Genomic DNA, 17,703 nt, shown 5'->3' on the forward strand with positions numbered 1-17,703 from the left:
AGGGGCAGCTTGGAAAAACCCTGGAAACCCCCAATTGCCTTTAAAAATCCTACTTGGAATGAGAGGGTTGGAAGTCAAAGCCTTGGACAGAGCAGAGATCACTGTGAGCCCTGCAGGGCCCTGGCTGCCTTTTGGTTCTCTCTGACACCCTCCATACAAATAAATCCAGTTATCTGCCAGGCCAGTGGGTGTCCAGCAGGATTTTGGGGGGTTTCAGGTGGGATCTCAGCTTGGTGTGTGTCTGAACCAACCAACCTGAATTGCTGCTCCTGGTGGAGAGGGGTTCTGTTGTTCTGGAGAGGATTTGGTTGTGTTTTTCCTCCTCACCCTTGTTTTTCCATCGGTGCTGAAATGTCAGCAGGGTTTTCTGGCAGGCTGTCTCCCCACGTTGGTCAGGATGAAGTGGTTAAACACACAGGAGGGGATGGTTTTCCAGTTGGGATGGCTTTCCTGTGTGGTGGCTGGGCTGAAGGAGCCTCTCCTGCTCTGAGGAGGGGCAGCTCAGGGAGGAAATGAGGCTCAGGAGTCACCAGAGGGTAAAAATACAGACAGGGCTGAGGGAAAACCACTGCAGCCAGCAAGGTTTGCCCTGCTCCAGCTGGATGGGTAACCGTGGGCTGGGGGTGGTTTGGGGCACATGGAGAGGGTTTTCTGAACCTCCCCTTGCCTCCAGAGCTGCCCACTCAGCCCTGCCAGTACCAGGGCAGGGTTTGGGGGGAGTCCAGGGGGGCAGCACAATTCCATGGAGCAGGACAGTGCAAACCTTCTTCACTGTCTAGAGGATTGTCTGAAAAGCTTTTTTTGCTCAGCGTGGTGAATAATAAACTTTGCTGGTTTTTTCTCTCTTTGCTTTGCCAGCAACATCCTTTCTTCACCCTGCACGAATCCAAAGAGACAGACGTCGCCTCTTTTGTCAAGCTCATCCTGGGAGACTGAGAACTGGACTTGGAAAAGAATTGCCCTTCTGTGGACTGGTGGGTGCAGGGGAGGGGCACGTGGCAGGACTTGTCATGGAAGCACCAAGAGAAAGGGTTTTGCTTTGGTTTGGTTTGGTTTTATTCTGAGAAACCCCCGCCTCGCCCGAGTTTTTTGAAAGGGTTCTTTGGTATCCATAGTGACACAGAACGAGCTGGTTAGTGGGATGAATTTTAATGAGGTTGGTAACCTTAAAACAAAAAGCAAAACGACAACAACCTTTTTTTTTTTTTTTTTTGAATGAGTGATTTACATATTTAATGACAGTCGAGGTTCCTCTTCCTAACTTGCTCCTCATCCCCCTTCCCTTCCCCTTGAACCAGAATTTGCTTTGTCATGGTAATAGGTGCTATGGTAGTCATGAAGTTGTATGTAGATTTATATTTTGTCCCTTCCATTATTTTAATATTTATGTTAAGTGCTTGATGGAATAGATTTCTGTTTTATATGAGGATGAGTGCGTGGTGATGATGATGATGATGATGATGATGATGCAAAATGAGGCCACAGCAAGCAGCACTTGCAGGGCTTTGCTGGGGAAGAGGTGTCTGAGGAGAGGGGAGAGCAGAGGAGAAGTGTCCCTGTTGTGGAATATATTTAATGTGCATCATAAAAGGAATTGATGAGCAAGACTTGCAGCTCAGCTGCTCGAGCTGTGCCAGGGAGGGAGGCCCTGGTGTCCCCTGTGTCACCTCCTGGTGTCCCCTGTGTCACCTCTTCTCCAGACACCACGCTCTGAGTCCAGCTGGTGCTGCTTGGGCTGGGCCAGCCCCATCCCACCCCCTGCCCTGCTGCAGGGGCAGGCTGGGAGCTCTGGGAGTCCCTGGGACAGTGTCTGGGACAGAAGAGGAGGGAAGGGAGGGGCTGTCAGAGGAGTTGCACAAAGAAGAGGAGGAGGAGGCTGCCCTGGTCCGTGCCTGCCTGCCCAGCAGCGTTGCAGTGCCCGAGGCTCCCTTGGGCTGGGGATGAGCTGCTTTGGGCTCAGTGGGAGCTCCTCTGTCCTCCTCGGGGTGGGACAGGATCACAGGGTGCACGCTGTGACACCCCTAAGAAGGGGGTGCTTCAGAGCTGGTTGCCAGGGCTCCTGGCACTGCTTTCCCTCCCTGCTTGCCCACAGGGTCTGGCAGTGCCAGCGCTGCCAGGAGCCCCTGCTGGCACGTGGACTGGGCTGTGCCAGCCCCAGCTGGGCACTGCAGGCAGCCAGCAGCTCTGGGCTCTGCCCTGGCTGCACGTGGGAGCTGCAGCCTGGGAAACCACGCAGGGACACCACGGCCCACCCTGCCCAGGAGCTCCTCGCTGCTGGCAGGGTCCTTGGGGACAAGCTGCAAGCCAGGGGCAGGAGAAGGAGGCTGGTGAGGTGGGAGAGGAGCTGGAGGTCCCTCTGCCCTGGGGTCAGTCACTGGCTGGAGCAGGGGGCACTGGGAGTGTTGCTGAGCCCGGAGCAAGGCTGCTGGCTCCAGGCTAACGCTGCTTTGAGCCCCAGCTGCCTGAGCTCCTCTGCCTTTGCCCTGGCTCCTTCCCCCAGCCCTGCACTGGGGCCTGCCTGTGCAGCTGGGGGGCTGCACAAGTGCCTCGTGCCCCTGCACGCGCTTCCGTCCCTGGCTGGGACAGCCCCTCAGAGCCAGGTCTGAGCAGAAACACACCCTGCCCTGCAGGCTGAACCTGTGCAGGTGTCACTGACCCTGGGCAGGTGTCACTGACCCTGGGCAGGTGTCACTGAATCTGTGCAGGTGTCACTGACCCTGCCCTGCAGGCTGAACCTGTGCAGGTGTCACTGACCCTGGGCAGGTGTCACTGACCCTGCCCTGCAGGCTGAACCTGTGCAGGTGTCACTGCCCCCGTGCAGGTGTCATTTCACCCTGCCCTGCCAGGTTAGCAGCTCCAGACTCTGGTGCAGGCTGGAGCAGTGTGAGGGGATTTTGGGAAGGGATCCCCTGGCAGGGCAGTGTTCAGAGCACGGCTGGGGGGTGGTGGCACCTCCTGTGCTGGGGACATGCCAACCCTTCAGAGAGGCACACAGACACCCCACCAGTGCCTGGGCTGCCACTGGTGCTGTCACTGCCACCACAGGCTGGGGTGCCTGGGCTGCCACTGCCACTGCCACCACAGGCTGGGGTGCTGCAGCTCTGCCCTGGGCTGCCCCTGTCACTGTCACTGCCACCACAGGCTGGCAGGGACACTGGGGTGCTGCCCCTCTGCCCTGGGCTGGCACTGACAGGCAGGGCAGCGTTTGTGGGGTTTCTCAATGCTGCTGCAGAGCAGGGCTCACAGAGGGCAGGCAGGAGTCAGGGTGCCACTCCCAGGTCGTGCAGGCTTTGGGGAGGAGGTTCCCCTTGCTCAGCCCTGCCCCAGGAGCCTGCCCAGCCCTGGGGGAAGGACAAGCTCCACGCCTCACCCTGTGCCCAGGGGAACCTTTCAGGTTACGTTTTGTGGCGGGTGAAACTCGAGGATGTTTTACTTCACAGTGGGATTTCAAGAGGCCTCGCATGGCTCATGATCTGCCCTCTCATATTCCATGGTGTGTGTGTGTGTTTTTGCTCTCTCTCACTTTCTCAGAGTCACAGAGCTGTTTTGATTGATTGTCCTCAGCTGCAGCTGAAAGTCCAGCCAGCCAGTTTATAGACTTGGTTCCAGCATCAATTCTCACTTTGAAAAACATGACATTTAAAACCACCCTTTGGTTTTCCTACATATGGATCTGATGCTTTTGTTCAAGATTGTTTTTGCTGCTTTCCCCCTGCAATATAAGTCTCATTTGGACACCGCATCTCCTTGACCTCAGAGCACCTTCATTTCAGTGCCATGCTAATTGACAGGTTGAATTTATGAGACACTGTCAGGGCTCAGTATTAATAGCAGATATTAATGTCACCAGCGTTTTCCAACAGAGAATTAATGGCAGTGCTGTCTGCAGCTGGTAACCCTCTGAAAGGATTCCTCTGGGCCTCCACACAGGCCCTGCTTTTCTGCTTTCTGCTCTAACCCCTTCCTTTTAATGACATTACAACAGGGCACTCAGCAAATCCCTCCCCTTCCCTGCTCCTTCTCCAGGACTTTGTTCCTTTCCAAGCGGTTTGTGTGAGCCCAGAGTAAGTGTGGAGCTGTCTGAGGGTGGGAGGTGCTGGGAGAGGTGCCCGGTGCCGAGGGGAGCTGTCCCTGCATCCCTCGTGGGGGACACAAAGCTTGGCCTGACCCAGGAATTCCTTAGAGAGCAGCCTGAGCTCGGTGGCTTCAGCTCAGGGAGGAGAGCCAGGGACTCCTGTGTGCCTCAGAGCCCTGCTGGGCTGCAGGGTGAGTCAGCTCTTCTCTCTGCTCTTTAGTTGGCACCTCTGTGAGGATGAGAAGCCTTTGGTTGCTGCTCAGGTCGTTGTTTGGCCAGACAGTCTCTGGGAAACCTTTCCTGACAGCCTGGCCCCCTGAGCAGCCCAGGGATGGAGGGTCAGGGATGTTCTTCACCAGGGAGTTCACACAGCACAGGGCTTGGGACCGCCCCAAACTGGGAATTTCAGAGGAGCAGATCTCAAATGCCATAAACCTGGAAGGACCCCAAAGCCAGGCAGCAGAGAGAGAGCAGAGCTGCTGGGGGCTGGCCCAGCTGTGGGTGGCTTTGCAGGGCAGGGAGGGCCTCTCCAGGCTGCCACAGCCCATCCCAGGGATCCCCAGGGGTGATGTCCCTCCTCCTCCTCCTCCTCTTCCCCCCACTGCACAGCCCCTGCAGTCTCCAGGGTGCTGCAGGCCTTGCCATGGTGGAGCTCTGAGGTGTCACTGGTGGCAAAGACGTTTTCTGGGTCCCCTTTGGACCCTTAAATCTGAAAGAGGAGTCGGGGGGCATTTTCTGGTTGCTGTTTTTAAACACCAGGTTCATGCTGCTGCACTGGGTGCAATGCCCATCTTTCCTGGAGCTCTTCCAGGTGTACAAACCTTGACACAGATATCTCTGTACTGTATTTCTCTGCTTTTCCCTGGCTTTGGATGAGTTTACTGGTGACAAAGAGGCAGCTCTGACTTGTTAAAGAGGTGAAACCCCATTTCTGGAGGCAGGTGAGTGACACAGGAGGCAGTTGGTGGGTCCCTACTTGGAAAAAAATCTCTGAAACAATCTCAATTCTCAGCCCTGTGGTTGAGCAGGTGCTGCTGGGTCAGTGCTGCTGCACCTTGTCCAGGTGGGAAGGGGCTGCCAGGGGCTGAGGGCACAGCCTCAGCTGGCATTTCTCCGTGCTTGCTGCCAGCCAGGTGTGTGGCTGCACATTTCCCTTCTTCCCTACACGCTCTGGAAGAGGAAATCCTGCTTGGTCAACACAGCTTTGCTTCAGTGGCTGCTCTGGTGTGCTTCAGACAAGGTTCCCACCAGCTCCCACGTTTAATAAATCTTTTCTATTCAAAACAACCCCCAAACTCCTCTCTCAGAAAAACCAGCCAAGATGCTCCTTTATTATTTTATTTTTTCTTCCCTTTCCATCTTGTTCCTGTTAGAGGAACTCTGGGAGCCTGTCTTGGTGCTTTCACTCTTTCACATGCCAAAGATCCCTCTTAGTTATGCTCCTGCCAAACCAGATCTTACAGTCTTGCCTCTGAAACCATCCCCTTCCCTGCTCCTTGGGGTTCCTTTTGTTGCTGTTGCTTTTTCATTGAATTTCCTCGTGTTTATTGACATGTCTATTGTTGAGCTTCCTGGACACATGCAGCTCTCTTTTTTTGGGATACAGGGAAAGACAAATAGTTGCCTTCACTTCTGTGCCCCTGCTGTTGTGTCAGTGCTGTGGTTGCTGCAGATGGGATGGCTCATGTGGAGCTGGGGTCATGGAGGGTGTAAACTGGCACTGCTGCACTGCCTGGCCTGGAGGAAGGCCAGTTTGGTCCAGCTGAGAATCTGTCCTGAGTGTCTAAACAGCTATTGCACACTAATAAAGATGGATGAGCACAAATCCCCAGGGACTGGACAGAAAATGGCAAGTTTGGCTGGTTTTGCTCGTTAATCTTTATTGCCATGGTAAGGTTGTTGGTGTTAGAGCAGGCTCCTCTCTCTGCTCTGGAAGTGCCCACAGGAGGGGGCTGAGCCTGGGGAGAGGAAGGGTGGTCAGAACTCACAGAACACACCAGATGTCCCCATTTCACACCCTGTGTCCTGCCCCAGGCTCCTGGTTTCCTTGAAAGCCCTTAAGCAGCAGCTGAGGATGGATCCCAGAGCTTTGCCTGCTCCTCTGGCCTCTGCCTGGGCTGTAAACCCCAGATTGTTTCAGGTGAGAAGGGATCACATCTCCTCGTTAATCTTTCAGCTCAGCCTTTCCTGGAGCAGATGGAGAATGTGAAATTTGCCCTGTGCTCTGCAGAGCTGGGAGATTCTCCCCTGGATCATGCTGGAGGAGTGGCACCTCTGCTCAAGGCTGAAAGGACTCTGCTCCTTCACATCACCCCCCTCCATAAAAACAGTGGCTTTTGCTAATAAATAGAAAAAGCTGCATCCCAGATTGGAGGTGTTTGCAGATGAATAAACACAGCCAGGAGCTGCTGGTGCAGTGCTGCAGGCACAAAGGTCCATTGCTGGATAAATGGAAAGGACTCTGAGAGTGCAGTGAGCTTCAAGGGTGGATTTGATGGCCTGGGGACAAAATGAGTGCTCTGATGGCAGCTGCTGTCAGTCCACTCTGCAGGAGAGGCAGGACACAGCCTGAGAGCAGCCTGGCTGCCCTTGCCCTCCCCCCATCTTCCTTCAGACCCACATTTGTGGGAACTGGGTCCCACTGATCCCCAGCTCCAGCAAGGGGAGAAAAATCTGAAACCCAAAAGAAACCCACAGGGAAAACCCTGCAGGTGACCCAAGGCACGCTGCTGCTGCTGTGTGGCCTTAAGAAAAGGGAAAAGCCTGGAAGGTTTTTCCCTTTTAAAAAAAGGGAACATCCTGGAGGTGTCTGGAGCTGAGAGAGAAGAGGGGAAGTTTCAAGGTGGTCTCAACCAGCTTAATGCTGGAAATCCCCATTTTCAGGCCAGCAGGAGGAGGGAGTTCACCAGGGACAGCCAGGGAGCAGCTGGGGCTGCAGGATGGATGGGGATGGTTTCCCTCTAAAAGAGAACATTCACCCGTCTCAGAGTGTCCCAGAACACCCAAAAACCTTCAGCATTTTTATGTTTTTGGGTTTTTTTCAGGGTGGATAGTGTGAAAAGTCAGAAAGGGCCAGGTGTCCTTGATTTGTGTCCTTCAGAGCAGCCCTGGGATGCTGCAGAGCTCCGGGCCTCTGTGCACCCCTGACATCCTGGGCTCCTTCATATCTTCATTTTCATGTCAAAATATTTCTCATCTCTTGATTTTCATGGGATTTTACTCACAGCCAGCAGGAAGGGGAAGGGGCCTGCAGTCCATGGAGGGCTTTGGGGGAGGAAGGAGCTGCCTGTCCTCTCCAGTTCCCTGCTCCCTAATTCCCCAGCTGGGAATCAGCTGCACAGCCACCCTGCAGGAATTTGCTGCCCTTTGGGAATGCTGGGCAGCTCTGGAGCTGCAGCAGCCCTGCTGTGAGGTGGCTGAGCCCAGCCAGCAGCCAGGATGAGCCACAATCCCTTCCTTGGGAGGCTCCTGGTGTTTGCAGGACGGGGCGAGCGTCCAGCGGCCGCGAGGTTCTGCGGGGATAAGCTTGGAAGTGGAGATGGAAATCTCAAAAGCTCAGACATCCTTTGGCCATTTCCAGAACTGCCTGGTGTTAGCCAGACCTGAAAACCCTTCCTAGGAGTTTGATTTCGGGGTATTTTGATCTGTTACTTTCGCTTTTGGGCTTAGCTAAATCCAGGAAACTCGCGGCGGTGTAATTTTTGAATCAAGACTAAACACACCCCAAAGTATTCCTGAACCCGTCAGGAAAGCTGCTGCTTGGTTTATCTTCCAGGAATAATTCAGGCCAGCTCAGGCTTGAACTCAGCCTGGTTTTACCCCTAGATAATGATTGTTTTTGAGGAAATAATGAGAGCAGGCCGTGATCTTTCCAGAAGGCTGGGACCTGACGCACCAAGCTGTTCCAGGAGGTGGATGGAGATAAATTCATGAGAGGGGCCAATGTCTGGAGGCTGGAAGAGCAGCCTGGAGTATCCATGGCCTCCAAAAACTCACACAGACACAGTTTCCCCAGGAATTGTGGGATGGAGGTGTTGGGTTCTGCCATATCTCAGATTTTTCCCTCTAGGAGAGAACATTCAGCCACCTCGGGGGGTCCCAGAACACCCAAAAACCTTCAGCATTTTTATGGTTGGGGTTTTTTTTCCAGGGTGGATACTGTGAAAAGTCAGGAAGGGCCAGGTGTCCTTGATTTGTTCAGCCAGGGTGAAGAAATGTGGATTAAGTGCCTGGTAAAAGCCAAAAAAAGGCGTGTTTAAAGAGAAATCCCAGTCTCTGTCAGAGCTGTTGAGCCAGGATTGAATTTTCCCAAATCCAGGTGCAGCTGCAGGGCTCTCCATCCATTTTTAGCCCAAATTTAGCCACACATCCTGCATAAACACCTACAGCATGGACTGTGCCTTCTGGGGGGCTTCTTGCAGGCTGGGGCTCAAAATCCAACATCCCCCAAGCCAGGATTTGGCTCTGAATATTCCCTTTAAAATCCAAGTGTAAAGTGAATTTCCAGGGCTCGGCCGCTGTTTTTATTTTGGTGAATCAAGTGGTTTGTGCTTGGTGAGAGCTGTCCCTGTGCCAGGGGCTGCTGGAAATAGTCACAACATCCAGAAGAGCTGGAATTCTGCATTTTTTTAATAGCAATACAACGAGGGGAAGCTGCTAAATGGAGCTTCTTGTAAGCTGGAAATGTGTTGGAGTGAAATTTGTCATTTCTTGTAGGGAAAAAAAAAACCACCAACCTAAACAACTCTCTAAAATTGTCCAAAATCTTCAGTTTAAGGATTTGCAGTTTTATTGGCAAAGATCCATGTTTAGCATCAATAGATGGGATTTCTAGACTTTATTTCTTAAGGTGTGAAGTCTGCTTTTTCTGGAGATGGTGGGAAACCTGTAACAAGAATATTTCTGCATCATTTTGGCTACCAAAAAAAAAACCCCAAACACCAAAATATGAGCAAAAAATGGAGAAGCACCCAGATCCCAGGGGTCTCTGGTGTTGAGGAGGGCACACAAACATGTTAGGATGGAGAAGACTTTCCAACCTGCTGTAATGCAAGCCCTCATTTTACTTCATTTTTAGGATTCTTTTTTTTTTTTTTGCAGTTACATCATTTGGTTGCTTAACTGTGAAAGTCTCTGCTTTTCCATCCCTGTGGAAGGCTGATTATTTTTTCTCATGTTCTTATTTATTATTTATCCCTTTCTGGTCCTTTCCAAGAGGTGCTGAAGGTATCTCCCAGCCTGCCCTGGAGCCATGTGGAATCCCTGTGGTTTCTCACACCAGCTGGGATGGCAGTAGACACCTAATTAGGATTTTAAATTATATTTATAGCAACTTAGATTATTTTTCTTTTAGTGTCCTGGTTTGCTCTAGAATTAGGGATGGGGTTAGGGAATCTTGTTTTTAAAAAATCGTATTTTTTGGAGTTTTCTTTTAACATCTTGGGGGCTTCTGAAGAAACCTGCTCACTTTTATGTTTTTAGGAGGGAAGCATGAGGTGGGTTTCTTGCTCCTTTGAGAGGGGATTGAGTAGCACCAGGGTTCAGTTTAGCTGGTAAAATGCTCTGTGTCACATCATTAAAACCACCCTGAATTCTGAGAAAACAACCACTCTCCACCTGGAAATTAAAATCTGCTTGGTGACAAACTTGGTTTGTCCAGGGCTCGTGCCAGGCTTTTCTCTGTCAGATTTCCAGGGAGTTTGCAGAGCCCTGGGTGCTCAGGGTGGGCCGGGCAGGGCAGGGGACAGCCAGGTGTCACCTCTGGGATGGAGGACACATGTCCTGCAGGAATAATGCAGCAATCCATCTGCAGCTTCCTGCTCTCCAGGGGATGTGGAGGGAATCCCTGAAGTGTGGGAGAGAATCAGGACTGGGGGCTCAAAACCCATCAGGTTTTGTTCTTTTTATTCCCTTTCTCCCCTTGGAAAGGTGCTTCCAAAGCCTCCCCAGCCTTTCTGCTAAAGGATAACACAATCAGAGAACCACGGAGCCAGTTAGGGGAGAAAAACCTTTAAAATCATCGAGTCCAACCAAAAACTCAGCACTGCCAAGGCCACCACTCCCCCATGTCCCCAAGTGCCACATGCCCACGTTTTAAGCCCTTCCAGGGAGGTGACTCCAGCCCTGCCCTGGCAGCCTGGCTGCTGTGGTGCTGCTGCTTTCAGGCAGCTCACGCTGCTCCTCTGGTTTGTTTTCTTTCCCCAACGTATAAGAAACGTTGGGTAGCAGAATGTGGAATTGATTAGAAGTTCATAAAGCAGGGACCTCAGAAGGATGTGGGTATAAATGCTTTTCAGGCATCCGAGGTGAACTTTAAATGGAGCTTTGGCCCTCATTTGCTTTCTGCTTTTCAAAAACCATTTATGAGAAAGTGGAGCTGTCAAAGCCATGCATGAACTTTGCCTTCTTGCAAATAACTTGTCTCAAAGTCAATTGTCCAAATGCACAAGAAACTTGTCTCAAAGTAACTCCAGTAGCTCTACAAAGCTGGAATTGTGTGCATTAGAGGGTGTGAGAGGTGTGTGTGTGTGTGTGTGTGTGAGCACGTGTTGTGCTTGGGGGTGTGCAGGGAGTAACTCAACCATCTTGAGATTTACAAAAACACAATGCAAGTGCTTTTAGAGAAAAAAAAAAAAAAGGCAGCGTAAAATATTTATTTCTTGGCAGAAGTACATCGGACCGCATCTCCCATCCTTCTTTTAATTGCTTGGTGTTTGTTTGTGTTGTCTCAGGCTTTGCTGGTTTCCTCTGCAGGGCTCTGTCACCTCACACAACCCCTCTGTCAGCCAGGGCACGGGGCAGCTCCAGCCCCTCAGGAGAGCCCTGGGGTGCAGGCAGGGGGCAAAGGCAGAGCTGGGGCTGGGTTAAAGGCAGCACAGTGCAACGGGGCTGATTTCCAGTTCTCAGCCTTGTGGAGGGAATTCTTTCCTTGTGAGACTCCAAACCACCACAGCCTGAGGCAGAGCCCGAGTCACAGCCTTGGGGAGGGTGCTTGGCCAGCCAGAGCAGCTTGGAGGGGGTGAGGTGGCACTGGGTGGCTGGGAGGTGGCACTGGGTGGCTGTCAGGTGGCACTGGGTGGCTGGCAGTGTCCTGTGGGCTTTGCCCAGGGTTTGGAGCTGCCCTGTGCAGGGTGGATGCTCTGAGCTCCCGTTCCCAGCTGGGTGCAGACACTGCCAAGCTCACGTCCTTGTGCTCCAGAGTCCTTCTGAGGTCACCTGGCTGCACAGCTACACGTCCCCTCCCCCTGGCTCCACCTGCAGCACTTCCCTGTGCTGCCTTCACCCATCTCTGCTGTCCCTGGTGCCCTGGAGATGAGCAGGGGTGGCAGAGTGGCAGTAGGACTGTGTGTGTAACGTTTGAGAGGCTTTTACTCCATGTTGATGTTTTAATGAGATGCTTTTAAGGATCCATGCTGAACTGGTATTCTTTAACCTTCACTGCCACAGATTCTTTCTCCCCACCCTCTTAATTTCAATCAGATTGGCAAAATACATTTGGCTTGAAAAAAAAAACAACCCAACCAACTCCAAACCCTGCTGATGGGATAAGTTACTCCTCTTTACTGTGCTTTGATTTGATTTCTCAGGATACTCAGAGGTTTTTCACTGCTGCTGAGAGGGGACAGTACACCTTTTTGGAGACTTCAACCACTGTAACAGTTTTCCAGATGTGAGTGTGCGTGTGCGTGTGTGTAAGCCAGCGCTGTGCGTGCGTGTGTTCTGCTGAATATCGTGTGCATCTCTGAACTGCTTCAAACAACTGCCTGGAAGTCAAAAACCAACCACCTCTTTCCAGTCATATGTTTGCCGTGACTTTTCATAACCACACTTGAAACTAGTGGTCTTGGATGGAAATATTCAAAGAGCAGGGCATCTTTATAGCAATGGTATGTCAGTTGAATTACGGGAAATGTACACAAAAATAAATAAATGAAATTTAAAAGGAACGTTCTCTCAGCCTACCTGTGTTTCCCTCAGTGGAAGTGCTGCCAGTTGTGTCGGGACACGCTTTGGGCTGCTTTTGCCATTCCCATGGGAGGTTTTTGGGGATCGTCTTACTCCCAACAGCTTATCATACTTTACTGAAAGCTCAGGAATGCTCAAGCTGCTCGACAGGGGTAATTGTCAGCGCTGCTGCCGCTGGTTTCCCTTTCCCTGCTCGGGCTGGCGGGAGCAGGCGCAGCCACATCCCGTCCAGCCCACATCAAAGGCACGGCCCGGAGGGACGGCAGCAGCGGCTTCCTGCCCCCAACCCTCCCAAAAATCAGCTTTTCCAGGGCTTCCAGGGGACCCAGCCCCGTGCCCAGCATCGCTCCCGGCTGGGCTCTGCTGGGTGGGAGGCTCAGCACCTCCCGGCGCTGTGGCCAAGGGCTGGCTGCTGGGCTGGGCTGCAGGACAGATGTGCTGCTGTGTTTCTGCATTCCCCTGCCAGCCCCATCGCTGTTACCTGCCTTTCTTTCCAGGGTGGCTCTCAGGCCACTTTTTGTCCTTTTGCCCTAATGCAAGGCCAGTGTTCACCCTGGGTTTATTGTCTGAGCCAAACCGCTTTGCTGGAGTGAAGCGTGTTGGGCTGGTCGTGCTGAAACATGAATCGCTGCTTCCCTCCTCCTCCTCCTGTAAATAAAATTATCCTTCCATTTATGTTAGAACTGCAGAAAACAACAGCCCAGCTCCCTCTGCTGATCCTGCAGGCCCAGTGAGGGTGAGAGCGCTGGCTGCAGAGCTGATGTGCTGCACAGTGAACTCCAGAGACCCAGCCTGGTTAATAAAAGGCTTCGAGGGGCACAGGTTTGAAATGCAGCTTTGTAATGCAGTTATTTGGGTCGATGAAATGGCAGATGCTGTTGTTCCCTCTGCCTCCCCTGCCTGTTTCATGTATGAAATTGTGAAGTAATTCCTGCGTTGTCACAACTAATGTCACACGGAAGTGAGGAAGAGAATGGGAAAAGCTGAGCTATGAGGAAGATCAATGTTTGCCACCTGGAAGAAGCACAGATGCCTGGGCTGAACACTTTGGGATCGCAGCAGGAATATTTTAACCCAGCAGTGGGAATGCTGGTGATGCAGAGATTGCCATAAAAATGTCTGAAGGGGAGAGCTGCAAGAGGCACAGACCCATTTCTGAGAGTCCTGGACTGAACAGCTGCTGAAGTTCTCCCTGCGCTGCACGTGCGTGTGTGTTCTGTTTAAAAGGAAAATTAAGAGCCATATTTTTATTTTATCAAATCGAATTACCTCTGTATGCTCAGAATATTTATGCATCAGTGCTTTTTTTTTTTATTAGGGCTTTATCTCACTGTAATCAATTCCAAATACTAACCTATTTTTATCGCTGTAATGCAGCAGTAATTTATAAGATGTAGACGGAACGCACACGAGATGCCAAAAGCAATTTTATGGAGCCTCTTTTGTTGTCATCTACAATGCATCAGCTCTTGCCTTCAGCCTCCCATCAATTTTAAAAGCCCCAAGATGAAAAAAAAAATTAAAAAAAAAAATAAAAAGGAGCAAGTACAGCGAAGCAGCTGCCAAGGCCTGGAATAGCCTGAGATCCGTGTGCACCTTTGGGATGGAGGTTGATTGAACACGGCACAATAATGAAAACCGTGCTGGGCTCTGTAATGCAATTATCTGGGTTGAAAATGGCAGATCCTGTTTCCTCTGCCTCCCCTGCCTGTTCCATGTATGAAATTGTGAAGTCATTCCTGCATTATCCCAGCTAACGGCACAGGGAAGTGAGGAGAAGAACAGGGAAAGTTGAGGTGTGAGGAAGAGAAGAAGGAAATTTGGGGTCCTTGGGGCTGAACAGAACTGCCCTTCTGCATCTTCTCTTCTCTCCTTTGGGAGCCCTTGGATGGGCTCTAGGACTGGCTTCCAAAGTGCAGATATGCCAGTGAACATTCCCGAATCCCCATCCCAGTTTTCACACCAACCAGCTGCCTTTGAGTGGCTTCCACCAAGCTCTTGTGCCCCTGAGGGGCACCTGCAGCAGGAGCACCCATGGGTGTTCTCATGGCTGAGGTTCTCCAAGTCTTTCCAGTCAAGATCTTGCCCGTCAGACATTGCTGCTGCTCTCCCACATTTTCCTGGTGCTACCATTCCAACACACTTTTGGTTCCAGTTCTGGCTCTGGTGCTGGGAGTGCTTGGAGTGAAGGTGATACCAATGTCATGATTAGTGATTAGACAAGTGGGAATGGCTTCAGACTCACAGAGAGTCGGGTTAGATGGGATATTGGGAAGGAATTCTTCCCTGTGAGGGTGGTGAGGGGCTGGGATGGATTTCCCAGAGCGGCTGTGGCTGCCCCTGGATCCCTGGAAGTGTCCAAGGCCAGGTTGGATGGGGCTGGGAGCCACATGGGGTAGTGGAAGGTGTCCCTGGACTGGATGATCTTTAAGGTCCCTCCCAACCCAAACCATTCTGTGAGTTTATAAATCTGTGAAGATCTTCAACGTTTTTGAAGCATACACTGCACCCAAAGGGGATGCAGTTTATTGATGTTAAAGACACAGATGTTTAATTCTGTTTCATTTACTTGCTGAATCCCAGTAATAGACACTTGGAAGCACCTTCAGACTGAAAGCACATCCCATTTAATACCCAGTGATTGATTTTAAGGCATGCATATAAATAGGTCTCTTTCAATAGGCTTCTATTAACCACAGGCACTGAAAATAAATGGAGGAACATTACAGAGCATTGACAAATTATTGATGGCAAACATTACCAAGCCACCTTTGTTGTTTGCCTGCCCCTTTCATATTGGAGGGCTTTTGGGAAATAACAATCAAAGCAGCCCCTCCTGGAGGAATCATTACTAAAGCATTTTGCATGCAGATTACTTCAGGCCTCAGCACCGTGCTCGGCTGGGTCAGGAGAGGAAGGCCAAGATTTGCTGATTGAGATCAGATGGCTGGTGGCGAGAAGGAATCTAGATGACTTAACTGGAGGGATTAGACTCAAGTCTTTTGGCTTCCACTTGGCTGTTTTATAAACTGCTCAGTCGGGCCGCGCTCCCCTCGGCGTGTGCGCGCTGCGCGCGGGGCACCAGCCAGTCCCTCAGCGCTGGCAGGGCAGCCCTGCTGGGTGAGAAAGGCAAAACCAGTGCAGGTGCAAGCTAAAATTAGCCCCAGAGCTCCAGGCCTTGCACCTCCAGCCAGGCTGAGCAGCGCTCTCCAGCCCCGCCGCGGTTTGGTGGGTGATGCCGCGGGGCAGAGCCGCTGTTCCCAGAGCTCCAGACGCTGCTCCCAGAGCTCCAGACGCTGTTCCCAGAGCTCCAGACACTGCTCCCAGAGCTCCAGCCCCGTTTCCCCGCCCTCCCCATGGCCTCTGAGGTACCCAAACACAAGCAATGTCCCCACACTTGACTGCAGGGTGAGGAGCCAGGTTTTGTTACTGGCAGTTGGAAGCCTCACCCATTGGATGTATCCCCACGGGAGCAGATGGAGCTTTCTCCCTTCTCTCGGAGCCTAACCTTTAATTTTACAAGGCTGATTGAAACCAAGAGTGGAAATAAAAAGTCAGAGCTGCTCTGTTTTCCTTCCCCTCCCTTCCATTATCTTCTTTCTTTTCCATCCATCCTCGTTTCACATGCCTCTCGGATTGCGTCCCCCTGGTTTCCCAGTTATTTATTGACCCAGACCTAATTCCTTATTTCCAGAAATGTGTCATGAATCCTGCCTTTGAGTCATTTGCTTTTTGCTTTCCAGGCTCATCTCTTTGACCACGTTTTCCTGTGAAAGATAAGGATATAGGGTTTGTGGAGTAATCGCAGCAGGATGCCTGGGTTTCATTCATGGATCTGTTGCCACTGGCTCATTATGGAAAATTAGGAGAGTTATTTCACCTTTCAGTGCCTCACCTCGGTGTCACCATCTGTAAAACAAGGCTCATAATTGTTATCTCTTCCTCGCAGGAGAACTGGGGAGCTTCACTAATGACCATCTGCTAAATGCTCTCAGAGCCTCACATGAACATTTCTACTGAAGTGCAAATTATTATTAGAAACCAGGGATTGTTACTGGATTGATATCAAATCATTGTCGACAGCTTCTCTGCAGGGAAAACTTAGGCACAGCCAACAAGAACAAGCTGCATGTTTTGAAGTTGTGCAGTTGATTATGTTGGCTTTCATCTTCTGGTAAGAGGATCCTCTGCCATCTGAACTCTCTGATCTCTGGGAACACAATTCATCCAATCAATCTGGAGGAAAATAAACCTCTGCAGACAAAAACATTAAGTATCCACCTGAGATCAGATGAAGATGGAAGATGTTAATTAATTCCCAGCCCCCAGCCCTTAACTCTTGCACAGCCAGAGCTTCCCTGGCCCACCAGGCAGTGCTGGAGGGGAGCACAGGACACATCCATGGCCCATCCCAGGCTTGCAGAGTCTCCTGGGCTCTGTTTTAATTGGAAACATGCAAATATTTAATGATTAAATTGGTGCCACCGAAGGCTCCTATGGACGGTCTGGGGGTCACGTGCTGATCTCGTGGTCCACTCGGAGACTCCAGGTGCCAGCACAGATTCCAGCTGTGGCTCCTTCCCAGATGTGGTGGTTTAACCCCAGCCCCAGCAGCTCGGCCCCACAGGGAACCAGAGAGAGAGCCAGAGGGGTTTACTCTCGGGCTGAGATAAAGACAGATTAATAATTAGAGCAAAAGGCACCCATGCAAGCGAAGCAGAACAAGGAATTCATTCCCCACTTCCCGTGGCAGGCAGGGCCTCAGCCATCCCCAGGACAGCAGGGAGGACAAGGGCCACCACTCAAATGTCCTCCCCTTCCTCCTCCTTTATCCCCTGAGCCTGACATGGATGGCCTGGGATGTCCCCGGGGTCACCTGGGGTCAGCTGTCCTCTCTGTGTCCCTTCCCAGCTCCTTGTGCCCCCCCAGCCTCCTCACTGGAGGGGTGAGGAGCAGAAGAAGCCTTGGCTGTGCAAGCACAGCTCAACAATCACAAAAACATCCCCAGGTCATCAACCCAGTGTTCAGCACAAACCCCAAACCCAGCCCCACAGTGGCCACTGGGAAGAAAATCAACTCCATCCCAGTCAGAACCAGTCCAGCAAGGAGCCATCCTGGGCTGAGGGACATCCCTGCACCTCGGCTCAGCCTGACCCAGGGAGTTTCCCCCTCCCTCAGCCCCAGTGCTGGCAGCTGCTGGGTTTAGTTGAACATTTAGGACATACAGACACAGAACCCCCCCTGGGGTGTGCCCCATGTGCCCTGGAAGCTCCCCTGGAAGTATTACAGGCTGTAGGTTACAGTCCCACTGCAGTGAGTCCTGCAGCTCTTTGCTAACAAGGCACAAAATGCCTAACAGTCGATTGCTACAAGGTCTTTTAAGGCCAAACTGTCCAATCAAGGAATGACACCTAAATTATTTTCACTTTTAACCCAATAACTGATCACTCCAAGTCTGCAATGCAGATTTTCTGTCCAATTACAAAATACCACCCAAACCCATGGAGGAGAAGGAAGAAGAAGGAGAAGAAGAAGGTGAAGAGAAGGTGAAGAAGAAGGTGAAGAAGAAGGTGAAGAAGGTGAAGAAGAAGGAGCAGCCTCCACCCTAAACCCTCCATCTTGCTCTCTATCTATTGCTATATTCTAAACCCCAAACTCTGAGT

General features: G+C 51.5%; 1 protein-coding gene across 3 annotated transcripts in view; it reads left to right on the top strand.

Annotated features, from left to right (window-relative positions):
• MAP2K6 (mitogen-activated protein kinase kinase 6) overlaps positions 1 to 12,021 on the top strand; it is a 59,297-nt gene extending 47,276 nt beyond the window's left edge. The window contains exons 12-13 of one of the 3 annotated variants that reach the window (XR_009488972.1): positions 859 to 2,665; positions 2,706 to 12,021. Coding sequence is in view for 1 of the 3 variants with exons in the window: in XM_059864735.1 (XP_059720718.1) it covers positions 859 to 936 (78 nt within the window). In the remaining 2 variants the exon portion in view is untranslated. Of the gene's footprint in view, positions 1 to 858 lie in introns of all 3 variants that reach the window. The other 2 variants (XR_009488973.1, XM_059864735.1) reach the window with 2 other exon arrangements.
• Positions 12,022 to 17,703: the final 5,682 nt, after the last annotated feature.

This window comes from Haemorhous mexicanus, chromosome 20, assembly GCF_027477595.1.
Source record: "Haemorhous mexicanus isolate bHaeMex1 chromosome 20, bHaeMex1.pri, whole genome shotgun sequence".
Lineage (NCBI taxonomy): Eukaryota > Metazoa > Chordata > Aves > Passeriformes > Fringillidae > Haemorhous > Haemorhous mexicanus.